This window comes from Sturnus vulgaris, chromosome 2 (genome assembly GCF_052056855.1).
Source record: "Sturnus vulgaris isolate bStuVul1 chromosome 2, bStuVul1.hap1, whole genome shotgun sequence".
In the NCBI taxonomy this organism is placed as follows: domain Eukaryota; kingdom Metazoa; phylum Chordata; class Aves; order Passeriformes; family Sturnidae; genus Sturnus; species Sturnus vulgaris.
This window is the reverse complement of record NC_142244.1, coordinates 57101604-57122519: the sequence shown is the minus strand read 5'-3', so window position 1 is coordinate 57122519 and position 20916 is coordinate 57101604. Positions and strand designations below refer to the sequence as shown.

The window sequence follows — 20916 nt, the reverse complement described above, 5'->3', positions numbered from 1 at the left end:
AAGTAATAAAGATAAGCTATCTGTCTTTATTTTCAAGGCTCATCAGGACTACTTCTACCTGATTCTACTCCTTCAGTATCAAGAGGTTGACTCTGGTTTTGATCAACATATGATGCCAACTTTCATCATTCGATCACTAAATTTTCAGACCACACTGAATATTTTCTCCTCAGCTGCCTCTCATGTATTGGTTGACTTCTTCATAAACAGAAGTGTTCACTATCTTCCCTCTATTTTTTTCTTAAAAGTTTTATGTACTGTGAAGCTTCAAGCAATCCAACCAGACAACAGTTATATTGCAGGTATATTAATGCCAATGCATATCACAGTAGTACTGTGTCATTGCATTTGCTGCCATAATCACTCTGTTGTCTCTGTATGTAGAATCTAAGCATACCTATATTTTGTTGTGTGTTTCTTCATGGCCCAACATAATGCAAAGTGGCCCACTGTGAGACCTTCCAAGATTTATGGTAGTACAGATAAATAATAATGAATATACACTGGATACTGCAGTGTAGCTGTTGGATTCTGTTGTGCCTAATGCCACGTCATAATTTAATGCAGAAAGAAGGTGCTCCAACCAGAGGCCTTGCAAAAGGAAAAGAAGTGAGTTGCAGCCAACAGAAAAAATGCAAGCCCCAGAGGCCTTCTCAGCTATCAAACTCAAGTCCATAGCTACTGGCATTGTGTCCTGAAAGTATCTCTCTCTTCTCCTCTCCACAGCAGTAAGAACAGATTCTCCCTTCTCATCTAAGGAAGTAAATGCAAATATCACAAAGGTCTGCCTGCAGTGTATGCAGAAGGACTTTTTAGACTTCTGTAGCATCCTTCATCTATTCCGTTCCTGACACAGCATCTCCTGGTACAGAATTCTTGAATAACCACAACTGTGTCATTCATCAGTCCTTTTTTCAAATGCAATTTGATCTCTGTTGGGAAGGAACCTACACTAGTTTTTATTTGGTATCTTGGCACATTCCTATCTCGTAGTGCTCTGCTTCCATTGTGCCTCAAAAGTAATGAGTCTTCAGAAAAGTGGTAAGGATGAATTCAATCGGGAATTCCCCAGGTATGTCACCCTCTTTCTGTAAGTGGGTCTGCATGTAACCCTTTTAAAGGCTCACTGAAATGTCAGTGTTTAGATCGTACAGAGATGATGGAATGTTGAGTGCATGGCTGATTACAGAGATGATAGATTGGACTGTGCAGACAAATGGTGCAGTATGTACCAAAGAAAATATAGTCCAATAGTTTAGTTTTATCATAATAAACCATAAAATGTAGTTCTGTATGGTTCTATGGCTAAATAGGAGGACTTTAGTAAGAGCTCTGGGCTAGTCGTTGAGATAGAGGCAATTGCTGTGAAATACTGTGGGAGACTGAGGAGTCTGTAGAACCCAAAAATTAGATCATAGCAACAGTTCTTGGTTATAGATGTATAGAATGGATAAACTTAATGTTAGGCCTCATTAGGCCATCATGCACAGACTGTGTATTTAGATATCACTGAGCACTAATTTTTGAGCAAACAAGATAGGGAATCCAGAAGGAGAAAGACAGCCCTTGATTTAATCTAGATCAACATTCAACAAATGACTGTGGAAGAACCATTCAGTAGTGAGATATCATACTCAAATTTATCATACTTGTAGGAGAAAAAAAGCTAAAAATAAAATTTTTAAAAAGTCCAGTCTTGTTTAAAAAAAGAACTGTATACTAATGAAGACACAGTTTAAATAAATATTAAAAATACATTGGGACTTTGTTTTCTAACCTGATTAAATAAGACTTTTCCAACACAGTTCAGCAGTAAAAGAAGCTACTAGAAATAAAAATAGGTTTTTAAAAAGCAAAATCCAAGCAAGCAAAGCAGAAAAGAGCACAATTTTGGCAAGTGTGGACCTAACATGAAGCAGAACAAAAGATTCTGAAATGCAATGGGCTAATATTCCAAAAGCCAAACCCCATCTTTTTCCAGTGTAAAGTTTGCTAGTAGGGAGGTGAGTTTAATAGATAGTTGTGGTTAAGGAGAAAGACAAAGCCATTACAGAAAGAAACTGAACTCCTTGCACTGGCAAGGTTTATGACAGGATGATTAGGGACATCCTCAAATAGTTGTTTTTTATAGTGAGTAGTTCAGATTTGGTATCTCAATAAAAGGTTTTTAAACAAATTTATTGAATAAACATTAATAAATTTCCCAATAACATACTTTTCATTCAGTAGTCATAGAAAAATTCAGAAATTAAATTGGTGAGCAAACCGTGAGCTATGTTGTGTAATCTGGTACTTAAATTAACCTTGATAATAGAGGAATGGAAAGTAAAAAATGTGACCCTAGTTTTAAAAAGGGTTTTAGGGATGGTCATGGACTAATAGACTAAAAAGTCAGGTTACCGTGACAGACAAAATGTCAGTGATTGTGATAAAATGTACAATTAATAGGAACATGGATAAGTGAAATAGCAACTATCATGGCTTTTGTACAACTAGTTTTGTCTTAGAGCTTTGCCAATTATTTGAAGGATGCACAGGAAAATGTGACCCAAAAGTTTTTAAAAAGTTCTGTAACTGAAGACTGTTAACAAAATGAAGTAGAGAGTCACTTATAATTCTTCATGGATTAGTAAAGGGCTAGAAGATAAGAAGCAGTATAGTGACTAATGGGCAGTTTTAACACTGCCCCCTCACGGAGGTTTCTACTGGCACCTTTGCTGGTCCACCTGTTCCTAAACAGTCTAAAAAAGTGCAATTGTAAAGATTGCAGATGATAGAAAGAAAATATTCACAGTTGGAGGCAGACCTAATGTTGACCCTGAAGAGCTGCAGAAGGATCTCACAGCAGGACCTGTGGTGATCCAGGAGCCATGGCTGTCACAGTGACCAGATATCGCTGACCCCAGTGTTCAGCTGAATCCATCATCAGAGAGGGGCAGTGGCTGTTGGATTACAGCAGCCGTCAGCCCGTAAATAGTGAGCTCAGCAGGCTGTGGCCAGTCCTGCCACTCAGGAAGGCAGGGACCTGTAGCTGTACTTTTTAACAGCAGGGGCTGCAAAGCGTAGAAAAGAGTCTTTCTCCCTGTTTTCTCAGCGTTTCATAATCCCAATGAACTTAAAGTACACTTTTTGCACTTGGAGTTCCTGCTTGCTACAGGGTTGGAATATCACTGTTAAAGTGATAGGTAACGTCTTACTGCTGTGAGAAGCCAGGGCTCTCAAGCCACCTTACTGATCTTTGCATGGATTTTTAGCAGCTTCTGTTAATTTCTTAAAATAATTCCGTAAATAAGAGTTTGTTGTCCTCATTGATTGATGATAATTTTTTAAACATGAATCAAGTGTATAATGTTCCCATTTTCTTAAATCTGTAGATTTTTTTATTGTTCTTTTTTCTAGCAGTAGAAATATTGTAGATGGGCAGATCAGTATTGTTCACAAACCTGTGGGCAACGGCAAATGCCAGTTTGCTGCTACTTCAGAAGCTAAAAGCAGTCACAGGCCCTAAAATTAATCCCAGGGGAAATCAGATAAAGCAGCAGAAATGTTTCACATGGCAAACAGAAAGTCTGGAGGGAGGGATGGAGTAGAAGATATCATTGTACCTTTGCAACAGCTGGAATGGTTTCCAAGCTGCTGTCTGCAAATCCCTAGTGGACTCCAAGGCTACGGTGAATTGAACATCTGTTTGACTAAACCATAACAATGGTTTAAATAATGTTTCCAATTAAAAGTTTGATCAGATGGGTGTGTGGTGGCGTTTGAAAATTGCTGAGGGCTGATAATGATCTGTTGCTCAAAACATAGTGTTTTGATGCAACAAAACACTCTGTTTTGTTGTTCTGGAGTGTATGAAAAAGTAGAGAACACTCCCTGCGTGCTCAGTTTAGGGTAAGTTGTGTGCCTCTCCACAAGAAGCAACAGCAAGAGAAAGGAGCCGGGAAAAGGAGTCTGGCCACATTAATCCTCCTGTCCCCATCACGCCTTCCTCAGTAACAGGAATATGGGGTTCTGAATCATTGTATTGTCCTTAAGTGTCCCTAAAATTCTTCATTAGTCCTACTTTTCATATATACTCGGAACTAATAGATTTAGTTTTCTGATATGTAAGTATGATTTTTCAAGTCTTGGGTCTTCATCTGACAAAAACAAACTTGTCAACTTCTTTAGATTACAATATCCTTCTTTGAATTAAATCCTGATTTCTCATTGCCAGAAAAACAGATTTTAGAATTTTCCATTCTGTCATTATTAACAGGCATAAACTTTCCTTACAATTATGAACGTCTTATTTGCTGTTTGTTACTTTTTCAAAAATCCCAGTTGTACTTGACCAACTTCTTTTAATTTATTTCCCTGAATGATAATTTTACATTGTAAAAAGCTTCTTTGTCCTCATATCATGTCTCTTATTGCTTTTTTCTTACTATTGAATATTTTCCAGTGTCATAAGATATTTATATTATCAGTGCCTTTAGTTGCCCTTGGCACAGTTTACTTCCCATAGTTTGCTTGTCCAGAGTACCATACAAGCACATCCACAAGTAATTTGTAGAGATGTTAGCTTCTCCAACCTTCTGTGCATATTTTTGTTAGGAATTGTGGTGGTGTCAAATTTGAAGTACACCAAACTATAAGCCATATTCAAGCAGTATAAATATATTTATCTTAAAGAAATATCTTAAAGAAATAATTTGTCTGATCTAAAATCACTATATTTTATGAAATTTAAACAAAATACTAGAAACAAATACTGACAATAGTTTTTTTAAAAGGATAAAGCAAGTTGACAGGTGCTCTGTTTAACCTTTTTGTGTTCCGTCTTTCTTACTCATGTCTTTTGATACAACTGTGGAAATGAGAGGGGTTGTGCTTATTTTTATATTATCTAGCTAAATACCTGTTGCTAGCTTACATGATTCTGATGTTGTCTTTGATCAGGCTTGAGATATAAGCTGAATAGGAGATGAAGGGAATCTTTGCCTTGTATCAGAAAGCAGCTTATAAGGAGGGGGAGAGTGACTTCGACTATAGTGTGGAAAAAGGTATACTGTGAGTGACAGGAGAGAGGGATTTATGAGTCCAGACAAGGCACATGGGTATAGAATCAATGATGGGGTATATTGTTAGGTCTGAGGATATGTGCACATGAATGAAGAATTTGGTATAGGTTTCAGAGAACAGGTTTCAATATGAGTTGGAAATATCACAGTTGGATAAATACACTGGGGTCAGTTGAAAGTCACTTTACTAGAGAACATGGCTACAGCTCTCTATCTGACTCTAGCTCATGCCACACTTGCCCTAGCTACACCCTTATCTATCTTCTGGAACCTCAGCTTTTTCTCCAGTTCCTGTACATGACCCTTTTAACTCGAAAACCTACTTTCCTGCTTACCCCAGGAACAATTACATGCAAAGATATAAATGGTCCTATAAATCTTTTATATCTAAAGCTTGTCTTCTGTTCCACTATAGTTTCTTCAGCCTCCTCTCTGTGGTGTTCTGCACTGCAGATGCAGACAGACAAATGAATCACAGAATAGAATCATTTAGATTGGAAAAGGCCCTTAAGATCATCAAGTTAACTATAGACCTGACAGTAAAAGTCCATCACTAAACTGTGTCCCTAAGTTCTGTGCCCACATGTCTTTTAAATGCCCTGTACAGCCTGTTCTAGAGCTTAACAACCCTCTCAGTGAAGAAATGTTTCCTAATATCCAGTCTAAACCTTATCTGGAACAACTTGAGGTAATTTCTTCTTGTCCTGTCACTTGTTACCTGGGAGAAGAGACTGACCCACACCTGCCTCCACCCTCCTTTCAGGCAGCTGTAGAAAGAGATAAGGTCCCCCCTGAGCCTCCTTTTCTCCAGGCTGAACAATCTCAGCTCCTTCAGCTGCTCCTCAGAGGACTTGAGATCCAGACCCTTCCCCAGCTCTGTTGCCCTTCTCTGATGCTACAGCACCTCAGAGTCCTTCTTGTAGTGAGGAGCCCCAGACTGAACACAGTGCTGGCAGCATGGCCTCACCGGTGAATACAAAAGGATTCAAATGAGATGCTGTGGAAAGCTGGCTGCACAATAGTAATGCTTCTCCTTTACAATGTACAGGTGGCATCTTCTCCAAGTGGGACGTGTCCCACCATTTAAAATCTGCTGAGTGCAGATGAATTAATTTATTCCTTTCCCCCCTTCCTGTAGCACCCATAAGAATGTGATGGAGTTTTCTCCACACGATGAATTATGACTTTTAAGTAATGTTTGTCTTACTAAACAGAGGAAAAAAAAATCTTGAATTTCCAAAGCCTGGTCTCTTTGATTTGCATTTTTCTGTGATCTGTGACCTTCCTGAAAATAAATTAATCCAGTGATTGTTACACCGACTGGCATTAAATTGAAATTTATGGACAGTGGGATTGCTTTTCTTAATTATTATTTTGCAGATCCCTGAAACATTGTTTATGAAGATTAGAGTCTGCAGAAAGACTGAAAGCAACGTCATAGGACGTCCCCTTAAATGAAAGGGGTTTTTTAAAATGCAGTGAGGTTTTTTTGGCACAGATCTTTTCATTAGTCTTAAGCTTTTATTTAACAGTTTTCCTTCTCAATATTGATTATGATTGCATACTTATGTCTGTGACTAAACACAGCTAACGAGGTACATGATTTCTGCTCAAGTTTGGAACTCAGTAATTAATAATCCTGTCAGCACATGACTATACAAATAAATTATGTACCAAGATCACCATAACAATAGTTTAAAAAAAGCATACTTTTGGGGTGGGAGTGTTGGTTGGTTTGGTTTTTTTTCTAACAGGGTATGCTGTTTTAAAAGGAAACTATTTTTGTGTTTCTCTCTTGGTGAGATTTCTATGCTGGATATAGAGATCATTCTTTTAAGTTAGTCAACGTTGGTCCCTACAAATTTGCTTCACTTTTATTGTTTGTCATATGTAATTTTATTTTTAAAGACTGACGGAGTTCTTGATTCCTGAGAAGTAACACCTTGAAGTTCTGGCACTATCCTCTCCAAAGTAAATTACACTGAGCTGGCTTCCTGTTACTGTGTCAATGAGTCATCAAATGTTGATACTATGTGTGAAACAACATTTGATATTATGGCTATTAAGCTACTTGAAAAAATACTATACAGATGGATTTTGTGTTTACAAGACCTGGCATTTAAAAATATATGTCATGGATGCAGGTAGTAAATGTTGTTTATGAATTGTTACAGGAGAGAAGAAACTTCTATTTGTGTACAATATGCTAGTCTTAGCTCCCGTTATTTTTATCTGCTAAATATTTTATAATTAGGTGGTTGTACATATTTAAAAATATGAATAATTTCATTTGTTGAAGTATTGTGTGCATCATTTAGAATGGCTACTAAAGGAGAGAAGTGGACATGCCCTTCTCATAACAGCTAAACATGAAAATAAGGTGTCAGAGATAATGATATAGTTCAAATTTACAAAAATCATTATGTTTTGCTGTATCAGCATAGCTCTTTACAGAATGGTGATCTCATTCTAAGGTTACAGTTATCTAAATAGATTAATTGCTGAACTTCATTCTAGTGTTTTTATCTTTGCTGGAAATAAGAGAACACAAACACTTAAATTTTAAGTTACTGGTCTTCAGCCATGCTAAAGCTTTCAGAACTCTTTATTTAACCCCAGGATTGGGTCCATAGCTCTTTTAAATTCTGGAATTCCAGAAACTGTGCAGGTGAGTAGGAAAAAGAAAAAGAAGAAACTGAAATGGGGAGAAGGAAAGATGAAAAAAAAAATTAATGAGCATAGGAGAAATAATAGGATGAAAGAGAGGAGTCAGGTGAGTATTTACAGTAATATTTCTCACAGAGTGCTCCAGTATGTTATGCTTTGTGCTTGCATGGAAAACAGAGTGAGACTTCAGCTTTCTAACTACTGTTCTGAGCTGTTCTTTACTCACTGTGCATTTTTATTTTAGCATAGCCACTTCTAAGGGAGGCTTTAAATTGACTTTCAGGGCCAACCTGAATCACAGAATTCATTATTCTGCTGAAATAATGACTACCTTAATGTTTGTCTTCCCAAGTTAGCTCTTAAAAAACCCACGATTAGACATGAAATAAATCAAAACCATTTTGAAAATATATATTTTTGTTAATTCTAGTCACTAGCGTTTGAGAAAAGGCACAAGCAGGTATGCAATAACAGTTAAGAGTGTCAGAATTTCTAATAAAACCTAATTGTAATAGTACTGAAATTGAAAATATAAACTGCTAATTAACTGTTGCTCAGCAGAACTAGGTAAAGTCAATCAATTCACAACCAAATGTAACTGTAGAACAATGGATTACTTACATTGGCACTCACTACGGGTTAGACATCATTGTGGATTTCATCTATAAGCTGTAATAAAAGAAAATAAATTAGGAAATGGCAAAAAAAAAGTTTCATTCAGTAATTTTTTCATGGATGTGCTTAGTTTCTCCATGATTCCCATAAGTATATATAGTAATATAGCAAGAGTAAATATTTAGGGAATTCCCACACTTTTTAAGCTGAGCAATTAACAAATATTCATACAGTGATTATAACTGGTCTTCATGAATTACGATGCAAAAAACCCATTTAACTACAGATATAAAGATCTCCCGTTTTTGTACATTCTCTCAGTGGTACGTGTGAAACATTTTAACGGTTCACCTGAGCAACACTTCAATATAACTGAGTCCTGAGCTGATGTATGGCATAATAACATCTCCTCTAAAAGGGGACAGAGAGTGAAAATGGGTGGGGCAGGAGAGGTCTTATGGTGCCAGTTCACTATTAATTTTGGAATGGTAACATCTACTTTTTGGAATGTAGTGTATTAATTTCTGCTGATAGAGATAGATCTGCATAAGAACTATGCTATAAATTGCTATGTGATAGGGTTCCCATTCCTGGGTCTGTGTCATTGGGCAGCAGTTTTTAAGGGCATCCACTAAAGATATTAATACAGAAAAAATAACATAACTGTACTTCTCATGTTCATTTTAAAAGCAAAATGAAATTAAATGCAGATAAAACTTCTAGAAGTTCTAAATAAGAGACTTTTTGGTCTATTTCATAGTTAATCTCTTGCTATTACGTTGTTTTGCATTGATGTTACATTATTTCATGTTACATGATTCTAGAATGGTTTAGATAATGTAAATTGTTCAGTGCAAAATCCCATTTCAAGTATATTTAGATTTTATAGATGTCTTTATAATCAGACTGTAACTGACAACTCTATGTTGTCCTCATGTAATAGGCAGTATCAAGATGACTGTATTCTGAAATAGTCTTTAGTGAAAGACCTCTCCAGTCCCCAATGTCAATTTCCATATTGACAAGGAAGTGCCAACTGTGAGCTGACCCTTTGGTGTCTTCCAGTCCCCAGATCACTGCCGAGGAGGAAATCTCACTTTCCAACCCCTTCTCTGATTATTTATGCTTTGGTAGTGCTGTTCTCTAAGTACACAGTCTTGGCTTTGCATCTGGGCTGGCAAGCTGTGAAGATGGTATGGAGAGGTTGTTTCCACAGACCAGTTCCACACTGAAGTTTCCTGCACAGACTGGGCTGTATACCAACTTTAAAACCAGCCCTTCATCCATGACTCTTCTATTTAATTATAGTTCATCAGCATTTTTTCACTGCAGTATTTACTGTATTTAGTAACAAATTATTGTGAATTTAATGAATTGTATCTTAAAGTTTGAATAGAGAATCCCAGTGATGTTAAGCTTAAATTTTTATTTACAGCAGATGAACTTAAAGCCCAGTAGTGCATAATTAGTTCTAACAGAAAAGCAAACTTCCTTTTATTTGGGTCAGACTTCATTTTTGTACTCAGTGTAGTGCACAAGTACTGTTCAATAGTAAAAAATATTATGCAGCACAAACATATTGGATGTTCTGTGCAGATGAAAGTCAGTAAAGTCAGTAAATTTTCTTTGTTCAGATTAAAGAAAGTTGAAAATATGATGAATCACTTATTATTTTAATCCAGCTGTTGTTATCCATAAATATTCATCTTGAAGATAAGATGCTAGCTTCATAAATACCTAGTGAGCTTCACAAAATTAATTACATTTCAAATATGAAATTCAGAGTCTAAGATTCAGACCTTAGGATGGGACGAATCACCCTCTAGAGGTGCCCATTTTAGTTTGCTGACTTCACAGGAATCCTGCTCTGAATTAACTAGTTCAAACTCAAAGTTAAGTGACTGGCCTGTCACCTTCATTGAGAAATAACTGAGCATGTCATACCATAGTCGATCTTTTCTTTAGACTTCTCTAAGAATGACTGCCTTATTCTTCACCTTTTCTGTCAGTGTTCTTGTACTGTTTCTAATATGAATAAACATGATTGTTGCTGTTGCCATTTCCTGTGTATTGTTTTTTCCTGTCCCTTTCAATCTTATCTTATCTTTCCCTGGTCTGTGGGTTTTTTTGTTTTTTTTTTTTTTCTGACTCTTTACAGCTGCCATCCTTTCTGAAGCTTTTCACTTGGTACCTCTCTGGCAATCCTACTTTCCATGTTGAAAGTATTGTCCTAACTTTTGATGTGGAAGATTGCTGACCCTTCCTTTGATATTGATACCAGTATTTTCTTGACTGATAGTATTGTAGTGAAGACATAGAAAAAGAAGACTATGGCACTCATTAATTATTTTATGGTTTGAGTAGTCAAAAAATATTGTTCTTCTGCCTTCATATAAAATGTATTGGTTTCCTAATGTAATTGTAACTTAAAGGTGTCTGTAGAAATGTAAAATGAAATGTAAAGAGTATAAAATCCATATTAAAGACATAAAAGTTTAATAAAATACATAGCATTAGTCTTTATTTTAACAACTGAGTCCTACATGGCTCACTTGCAAAAAGTGGAGTAAACTTACAAAGTTGTGTACTGGTAAAGTCCGACTTAGTAAAAGGTGAAACTTCTCTTCAGTAATTATTAAATGGTCAAATTATTTTCTTTCTCCCTCTGATAATATTTTCTTGGTTTATACCTGTTAAAGATCTCTCCTTCTCTTGAGTTCTGTCTTCTCCCTTTTTTTTTGTTCCTTTTGTTAACCTAAGTTTGTGGTTCCTTTGTACACGGTTCTCTCCTAACTCTTTTGGTTAATACTGATCCCTTTTTTTCTCATATGTTTGCATCCATTTGCCTAGAATATTGCCTTCAGCATGACCATATATACTCAAGAATATATTTACTTCTAAATGGTGGATGGATCTGCTATTGTAGGACTTCCAGTAAAGCAGAGAAGAAACTTAACAATTCATAACTGCATTTTAGGGTGTTTTTATGATACATGTGCCTTCAGAGGATCAAAGTACATTGCCTCCTACATCAATGGAATAGTAACTATAGACAGAGATAAACATTCCTGTAAAAATAAAGACTTATTGTACATGTTCAATATAGGAAGGCTAACTTAAAAAGAGCATCTGAATGAAACCATGCTGTGTTCATAAATGGTGTGGCAAACGTTTTCAGTTTTGTTTGCATATAAAGAAAAATGCTATTGGAAAGAGTGCTTTGTACTGATAGCAATATAAGGAGATAGAAGTTTTTGAAAAAGACAACTAAAAGGTATACCTGCATAAAATCGGGCAAATTTTTGAAAATTGTGCTCTGCTGTAGCAGAAATACTGAATAATAGTTAATAATTTTTATGGGATAGATACCTACATATTTTATTAGGTATACTAAAAGTTCTTTAGATAATCTAAATTATTTGGATTGCAGTCAAAGGATGCCATGATAAAACATAAGCAGTGATGTTCAGAACTTTTGCTTTATGCGCATAAAATATTATTCTGTAGCCTCTTCTGATACCTACAATAATTGGCAATAATAATAGCACTAATAATAGCAATATACTAGAAAATTATTGGAGGTGTGAGTGAGATTGTCATTTATGGTGCCTAAAAGTTTTTAACTAGTTGTAGTTACCTGCAGAACTTTGCATAATTTTGAGGTCATTAACAAAGAACCTTTGCCAGATGTGTGTACTGAGCATGAGGATAACATTACAGACAATGTTTAAAAAGTAGAGGAAATTTGGAATCTCTAGAATGGTTACACCAATAAGGAGTTTGTGTTGAACTGTAGAAGCAGTAATTTTTTTTGCTAAAATTAAGTTGCATTGACTGCAACTAAGTTTATAAAGAAAAACTACATGAAAATTATCCATAGAAAACAAAAGAATATTAAAACCCATATAAAACCTGATGGGGCTTTCTGCAGTATATCTTCAAATGATGCACATTCACAATATACAGTTAGTTAAGTCACTACTGGTTGCTGAAGATTTGTCCTTTCTATTAACAATATAAGGCAATACAGATCCTGAAACAATCTGTGACTTAATACTTGTATTCATTTTACAGCAGAGTTGTTATGGACTAAGGCCTTGCTTACCATGAAAAATAATACAATTCTAACAATGGCATATTATTGTAAGAAGGAAGTACATCAAACTGATTTAGCACAGTTTTAGAAAATTAGTTTTGAGAGTACTGTATTGGTAGCTTAAGTTACAAAACTATTGCTTTTTTGATAATACTACTAATCTAAATTTCAGACTTGCAGTTTGATGATAATATTTTTTTACATGTAACTTTTTGTATTTTTGATTTTTAGTTTTTGAGTGATAAAATCTCGGTTTAAAAAACCAGTTAAAATGTCTTTATTTTTAAATCTATTAGGAACAGTAAGGAAAACGTAGCTTGAAATACTAACAAAACAGGAAAGATATTTCAGCAAATGAATAAATGTAACCATAGGGAAACATTTGCCAGAGGAGAATAAAGTTGAGTGAATTACTACATTGAGATGTGAAAACATACTTAATCTATGAAGTCCTGCAGAAAATACTGATGAAAAAATAGGTCTTTCTGTTCATAAATACAACTTAGGTACAGGTGGTCTTGAGAGATGCAACACCACTACAAATTCCAGGAATTGTTCTTTGATTGCATTAGAAACAGAATTGGCTAAGATGTAAATAGAATATAACTATCTGTAACTATATAAGGAATATAAGGTGAGGGAAACATAATTTGTGAAACAACCACGCTGTTTGCAGATTCTGCAGATCACATGGCCAGCAGACACAGAAATAATTTCAAAAATGAAAATGGAAGAAGCAAAATCCATGAAGATTGTATTGAAGGTTTGATTTGTTTGACTTCCTCTAGGTTTATGAGGGTGTCCATGATTATCATACATATATATATATATACAGACATTTTATATTCATCTTATACATACATATATTGCTATATGTATGGAAATGTATGAGAAGCTGTAAAAGAAGAATCTGAGTTACATGCAAGATGTGCTTCAAAATAGGCTACAGAATTTTTGTATAGTACTTAAAACAACTGGAAGAAGTAATGAGAGTTAATTCACTACTGGATCTGATAGTGATGTGGAAAAAAGGAGATACTAGATCTTAAATTAAGACCGTATGACTGTACAAAATTTCTAGTTTAATAATAAGACCAGAAAAAGTGTAGACATACTGTGAAAATTATTGACAGAAAGATAATGAGTTTGAAGTGTAATAACAAAAAGCTGGTTCAGAGTAACATTGCAATAGAATAAGAGAGATTCCACTGTAAAAAAAATGTTTAGTGAAGTATAAAATTGGAGAAAGGGAAACAGAACTGAAAAGGAGAACTTTAAACTTGCCATCATGCAAAGAAAGAACAGAAAGAGAGCTCAGACCATGTGATGCTATCTAAGAAAGCCTAATTATCCACCAAATTAGTATAGTTTTGCTAATATATTCTTAAAGTATGTGAAAATCTTAAAGGAACACAAGAAAACAGATTTTTTAAAGTCTTTTGAGCAGTAAATTTTTTTCTTTTTTCCCCATAGAATAATACTGAATAAAAGGAAGTCTTAAGACTGCTGTTTACAAATCGGATCATTTATTTGAAAAGATAGTTGAAGAAACAGCGAACAAAAATGGTAATTGAGAATATAGAAAAGTGCCTGAAATTATGAAGGGTTCCAGATTCTGTACCCTGTTCTGCCTGCTGGAGGTAGCACAAGGTAGCTAAGATCCATTCCTACTCACAGGCTGAGAATTTGCCTGCCCTGGGGGAATCACAGTCAGCCAAATGCTGATCTGTCCTTCTCCCATACCAACAGCTCACGTCCTCTGTGAAGGTTTGGGACTGGCATCATATGAAGATATCTCTCTACCAGTTTTTGGCTGCATTTAATTTCTTAGTTCACATAGAAAAGATAATGGACCACAACCCAGTCAAGAGCTGGTAGCAAACTACAGCTCACATTTGCCTGGCAAACCCACCTGCTCTCCTGAGCCAGGGTAGCCTCATTTGTACTGCCTATTAGAAGATTGTGTAACCCATGCTATTCCTCAAATCCTGCAGTATTTCACCTGAGTGCTTGTTGGCCTTGGCCAAAAGCATACCAAAGAGCAGGCTAACAGTTAAAGGCCGTGGATTATCACACAGTAGAGCTCAAGTATGTGCCTGAGCCCTCTTCAGCTCAGTAACATAGATGTAACCTTAGGAACTACATCCAGTTGGCAGTAATTACAACTGTATTAGCTTGCTCTAAATCAAAAATGTAATGGCATGAAAACCAGTCATCTTACAGACTACTATTTCTTGACCAGAAATGTCAATTAATACATCACATTAATATGTAATACATATTTTGTATGTATAATATGTATGGATGGATATAATATGTGACGATTAAAAGGGAAGGAACTATAGAAAATCTGAAAAATGGGCAATTTAAGAAAGTCACAGGACAATAGAGGGGAAAACAGTACTTCTCTGATGTGGAAGTATTTTAACATGAAAACTTGAAATTCCATTAGATGACTGAATGTTCTTTTCAAGGTAAGCAAGGTTATAATAGAGAACTCAGCATAGGACCATTTGGGTAAATAGTTCATTATTAAAATGCCGTTTGGGTCCCATCTACCTTGTAGGATAAAAGCCTAAAATATGCTTGTGGTATTTTATTCTGAGACTTTTGAGAAAGTCCTGATGTTGAAGTGGGCATGCTTCAATATAAAATAGTCACCTCATCATGCACAACATGGGATAAGGGCTCTACTGAATATTTATACAGTTTTCAGAAAAAAACGATATGCAGTAATGTCTTGGAATGAGTGCAATCTCTGTGTTACTTGGACAGGTGTTCAGTATGTGATATAATTACCATTAGGTTCCAGGTCACCTTTTGACCTGTGAGGTCACCAGTTATTTCCATGATAATTTCTAATTTTACAGGTTGTAGAAAACTATGTGCAGGAAAAGCTGCACAAAAAGGGAAAATGAAATTAATAGGCTGATTTCATAGACTGCTTGTGACCTGGGATTAACTGCTTAAGTCTGAAGACAGAAAATAAAAAATGAAAGGAAAATGTGGCACATCAGACAATGCTGGAACATGATCAGTTACCATTCAGCTGAGCATTGTCTTTTAAGTCACTTAGAGGTAAAGAGAGGAAATAAACTGCTCAAATAAAAACAAATACAGGTTCTGGAAGTGGTCAGCTACTCTGGTGAGTGCTGAGGACATAAAGTACATAAATGAAAGAAACTGGGCAAAATTGTAGGATGCTATAGATCAAAGGAAAACAGCCAAGAGTTTGAGAAGTAGGATTAGGAGCAGGGATTTGGAAACAGTTCCTAATATGAAATTATTCTTAATGGAACACGGGTTAGAAAATAGACCATCATAACAACGATTCAGCATAAATTTGCCTGTAGATTTAACATTTGGAGAATCTGTTCTGTGGAAATGCAGGCAGCTTTTCTGGAGGAACAAACAGGCTATTCTGGCTTTACCTTATTGCTGTTAACCGGATGTGCAACACAGTAGGGAACTGCATAATGAAAAATCCCTTTTGTAGTATAAATGTATGGATCTGTACATTTGGATTGCTTTACATCAGTAGGATTATGTTTTTGCCAGTACTACAAACTACATTAAAAGAAGGAAGAGAATATCAGTGAAGAATATAAGAAACTGGAATTAGACGTACATAGATACAGAATAGCATAAAGCAAATCTGTCACAGATATTACATACCTAGCTGAATAAAAATAAGTGTTCTTTCTTATAATGACCTTGTATTTTGGAAATGCAGGTGAATTATATAAAATTACAATACTGTAATGCCCTTGAGTATAGTTTTAGAAAATTACATGAAACAGCCAAACAAAATATTTGAAGTTATCCACTTCTCTCTGGAGTACATTATATATGCTAAACCTAATTCTGAACTGCCAGAACTGGTAGTTCTTGTTTTGAGGAAGAAAGTTGCTTCAAGACTTCAGCAAAAAGAGATTCTGAAAAATCTTACAGCAGATAGGACAGGTCTGCTAGGTAAGTCTTAATAGACTGCTTCTCTCTACATTGTGATTACATTCTATGCCCATCACTCCTGATTAAATAATCACTTGTTGAAGGATTGCCTATGTTTCCTGAGGAAGTGGGGGAACACAGTTTTTAGGAGCTGCTGGAAGCTGGTATGGGAAGAAGATAACTGCGTTCAGAAGTTTGGTTGAAAGGGTAGAGGCTTTTCTGGAGATGAGATTGGATGGCTCTGAGCAGGAAATGTAGTGCTGTGAGGAGTCCTTCGGTCTATTTACTCATTTAGCCTGTTGAGAACACACCTAGGGATGTTTTGCCCATTGATAGATTAACTAGATTACAAAGAACAACTCTTACATTTCAGAAATTCATTATGAAAGTACCCTATGAATAAACCATGTGAATAATAAAAAGCAAAACCAAACTGTAGAAACCACTTCTGAGAAAAACTTTCATATGTGATTATGTGCATAGTCTGCACAAGTGAAGTAAAGCAAAGAAATGGAAAATCTGGGCTAAATGTCATAAACTGCTCTGCAGTTTATCCCTTCTTCTCCCCCTCCCCTTGCCTCCTCCCCCCTGCCGCCTTCTTTCCAAGGAAATAATTTGAAAATTCCTGGAATAAACTATCTGTGGTTAGAAAAAAAGTAAAGAGTTTGGATTCTCTAAAGGCAAGCATTTGGGAATAAATGTGAATAGAGATAGTTGCTGCAGAAATTGATCTGTTATTATCCTAAATCCTTTGTTTTACTTTTCTTGGTCCACAATATTTCTTCTTCATTCAGGCAAAACTCATTGAAAATAATACAAAATGTGGCAGGTTTTTACCACAAACTAGTAGTTGTGTAATCGTCAAAAAGAGATTCCTAATGTACTTCAACTACCAACATCCTTCTAACTGTGTTTCAGCAGACATTACTAATTTTGAGACAATAGAGAGAGATACAGGCTGTGAGTCAAATCTCCCTTCTATTATGCTTGATTCTCAAAGAACTGGATTTATGCCTGTCTGTCCATCCATCCGTCTGCTTATTTATTAAGAATATTATAATTCTTGTTTTAGCTGTTAAATGCAAAACTAAGAAGATATACAAAATCCCAGTTTTTTTAAGTAATGGAAAAAATAAGAAAAAGTGACTTACTTTGTATTCAAAGAAAATTTTCCTTACTGATTTCCAAAAAAGTTACTGAAGAGATCTAGAGGTGTATTTTGTTTCAAGGATCTGTGGGGCCTACTGCTCTACAGTTCCATAAAATTTCAAGTAACATGGATACTACCTAGTTTTGCAGATGAAGCAAAATCAAAGAACATGCATGCAAAATGGCCAGAATAAAAATCAGTGAATAAAGTTATTTGATCTCTATGTTAAAATAAAGTCTAAAAAAGGAAAATTAGTTCAATTTTCAGGCAAAGGGGAATCCATAGGAAAAAACAGGAGTGAAAAGGTTTTTGGGAAGCAAGATTTATAAAACATATTTCAAAAAAGTTGTATTTGTTTAGTCTAAAGAAGAGAAGACTGGGGAAATAGTAGGACATCTGAAGATTATGGGGAAGAAGATGGTCACCAATCGTCTTTTATACCCACTTGAGGAAGGACAAGAAAAAATTATCTTAACTTGCAGTCAAAAAGAACAGGCTACATATTTGGAAAATTCTTTTAAGTACAAGGGTAATTAAGGACTGGAACCAAGTTACCTGGTGATGCTGCAGCATCTTCCTCACTGACAAATTAGAAGAGATTAGACAATCGTTTCTATCATAATAATGCTCTTACATCTATTTTCTTCCATAATTATTGGGTCCACACAATAGACAACCCAGAATATTAAGTTGTAACTTGAAAAATAAATTTAGAATGTGGAGATAAAATTGTATAGTCTGAACACATGATAAATTATCATAAATGCAGGTTTCTTTTTTTCTTTCTAATAGATGTGTTCTCTAATTTTGCTTGCCTTTGTGTATTTTAATTTTCACTTATTTAGTTTTAAAGTTTATTTATATATAATTTCTATTTATAGATCGTCAGTAAGGGTAAAGCATGTTACCTGTTCATGCATGCAGTGCTATTATTCTCCTTGTACTGCTTGGGTTCTCTGGTCAAGAAGCTGATTACAGCATTGCCAATGGCCTTTTTTCTTGTCTTCTAGTTCTTTCTAGCACATGCTCTTCAGGTATGTATAGCTTTGTAGGTTTTACAGGGAAATATTCTGAATTCAAAACACATGTAGTTTGTTTTAAGTCACGTATAGATAACTAGGTTTTACTACTTAACAGAATATCTGAAAAAGTCTGATTCCTAAACAAAACCAGAACTTTGATGGTGAATTTTACTTTCTGTGGTTAACAGGCTATTTTTACAGTGATAAATAAAGTCTGTTAGTAATAAAAATGAAACCTAGTATCTATGCTGTGATAATGGAACCCTAACGTGAAATTAGTTACTGATATTAGAAAGTATCACTTGTATTTCTGCTCCAAACCTCAAGTTATTTTATTTCCCTGTACTCAAAAATAATATTAAAGAAAATGTATGGTTCATGTTACCAACATTCATGGCCTTGATTAAAATGGGAATAATCCATGTATATGCTTTTGTTAGAGCATAAAATATGTAACATAAGAACAAGAATATTGAAGGATGAAGATCATTTGACTATTCAGAATACTGTCAAAATTCAGTCTATTCAGAATACTGGCTATCATGTCTGTTCTCTCTTAGAAATTCAACTTGAAGGATGATGAGCAAAGTATTAATAATTATTACTCTGTTGTACTCTGTTAGATGCTTGAGGACTTATGTGTTTATATCAAAGAGTAATTAAAGTCTTCAAATTAAAGTGTTCATCTTCCAGTGGTTTTTCTTGTATTGGGTCTCCAACAGGAAGGACTGTGAACATTTGCAAATGAACATTTTATTCTACCTTCTTCCCTCAAAGTGTGTTAGAAAAGTTTCAATTATTAGAAGCAGCTGTATTAAAAATGTGAGGATTGTACAGAGAATCAAATAGCTTTCACTCAGTTAACACCTCAGAGAGAAAAAAAGAAAAGAAGCACCTCTTCACTTTTGTAGCTCATTGTATCTTCTCATCTTGATTAGGAACCAAGGAGTTCCAGTATGAGTTTTTTGTTTAATGAATGCACCTGAACCATTTAGATTTACTTGGCTTTGGTTTATGGTTTGTTGGTTGGTTTTTTTGTTTTTTCTTTTTGAAGTAGGAGGCATCTGTTTATGCTACTTGAGAATTAACTTAGAAAGAGACCACCAACGTTTTAAAACCTTTATGATACAAGCCCATTTGAAGAAAGATTGTTTTCAGCTTGAATAGAATTATTCAAAATTATGACTCACATAACATTGCATCTTTATATTAATACAGTTTATATAAAAGAAAAACAGTGTAGGACAGAGAAGTTTTTAGAGGAAAATGTCTAGCAAATAACTTTAGAATGCTTAACTTATAGTTTTTTACAAGGATAGGAAAATAGAATTCCTGGATAGAAGTGAATACTGCCTTTAAAAGGCCTCTGAAAATTATGTGACTTGACTTCTCATGTAAGTCAGAAAAGTAATTTCTGATCCAAGGTGTTTCCTGAAGAGAGAATAATGGTTTTAAATTGCAAGATGCCTTAATCAATTAAACAATTAAAAAAACCCCAAACAACTAAAGCTCCTTTTATTTACAATTGAAACCTACAGTTGTCTGGTTTTACTTGTGAGAACTTGTTTCTCAGCTCGTGTATTAATTTAAGAATTTTTGTAATGGAACATTCTATTTTACAGTTTGAAGTTGCAAATGGTATTTTTTAAGCTTTCCCATGTAATATTTTATTGAACAGTTAAAAAAAAAATGCTGACTAAAGAAAGTATTTATGTAACTAGAGGGGATTTATTAGGATGAGAAATTTAGTTTTCCTGCATAAGGCCCAGTGCAACTACTACAGAAATCAGTCCCCAGCAAGATGAATGTATCTATTTTGAATAGTATGGTACTCAGAAACATCTACAGTTAATACTGTATGGATGGATCTAACCCCCATTTTGAAAGTTATTAATGAAATTATTATTTAATAATTACGAAAATATTACTTACAGATTAAATATGGACATCCAAACCCAGAATAATTAAAGGGTGGTGAGGAAGAAAAAATATATGCAGTTTGATTAAGTGAGGTAAACAGCCACATACAAGGAAACTGGAATGGTATAATATTTATTTAAGTTGACAGAAGAATAAATGATTGGAGGTAGAATAGGTAGAACATGGTGTGTAGTTATTCTGAGTTATTCTATTTAACAGATTTAATGATGCAATGTAATCCTCTTATTCAACGTGACTGCAGTTGGACTGATCAAAGTTGTATAAACCACACATCAGAAAGATCTAGGTTGGAAAGTGTTAATATTTAGGAGTGTTAATGTTTTTTGGCCAGTTTTGAGAAATAAATAAGAAAATATCAGAATTAAGAAAAAATATTATATTTGGAGAACTAGAAATTGCATTTCTATCCAG

At 34.9% G+C, this 20916-nt stretch overlaps 1 protein-coding gene and 1 long non-coding RNA gene across 38 annotated transcripts in view; one reads left to right on the top strand and one right to left on the bottom strand.

Annotated features, from left to right (window-relative positions):
• Positions 1–20916, top strand: part of LOC106848735 (uncharacterized) — an 86986-nt gene that overhangs the window by 15897 nt on the left and 50173 nt on the right. For 9 of the 25 annotated variants that reach the window (XR_015801431.1, XR_015801433.1, XR_015801432.1 and 6 more), the window contains one exon: positions 249–302. The exons of 4 other annotated variants lie outside the window; for them this stretch is intronic. Coding sequence is in view for 8 of the 21 variants with exons in the window: in XM_088159664.1 (XP_088015790.1) it covers positions 249–302 (54 nt within the window). In the remaining 13 variants the exon portion in view is untranslated. Of the gene's footprint in view, positions 1–37; positions 19243–20916 lie in introns of those variants that run through there. 12 more of the 25 variants (XR_015801434.1, XR_015801436.1, XR_015801435.1 and 9 more) reach the window with 6 other exon arrangements.
• LOC106848733 (uncharacterized) overlaps positions 1–20916 on the bottom strand; it is a 76584-nt gene that overhangs the window by 40749 nt on the left and 14919 nt on the right. For all 13 annotated transcript variants that reach the window (XR_015801450.1, XR_015801448.1, XR_001402510.2 and 10 more), the window contains exon 2: positions 8352–8399. This is a non-coding gene — a long non-coding RNA (uncharacterized LOC106848733). The remainder of the gene's footprint in view (positions 1–8351; positions 8400–20916) is intronic.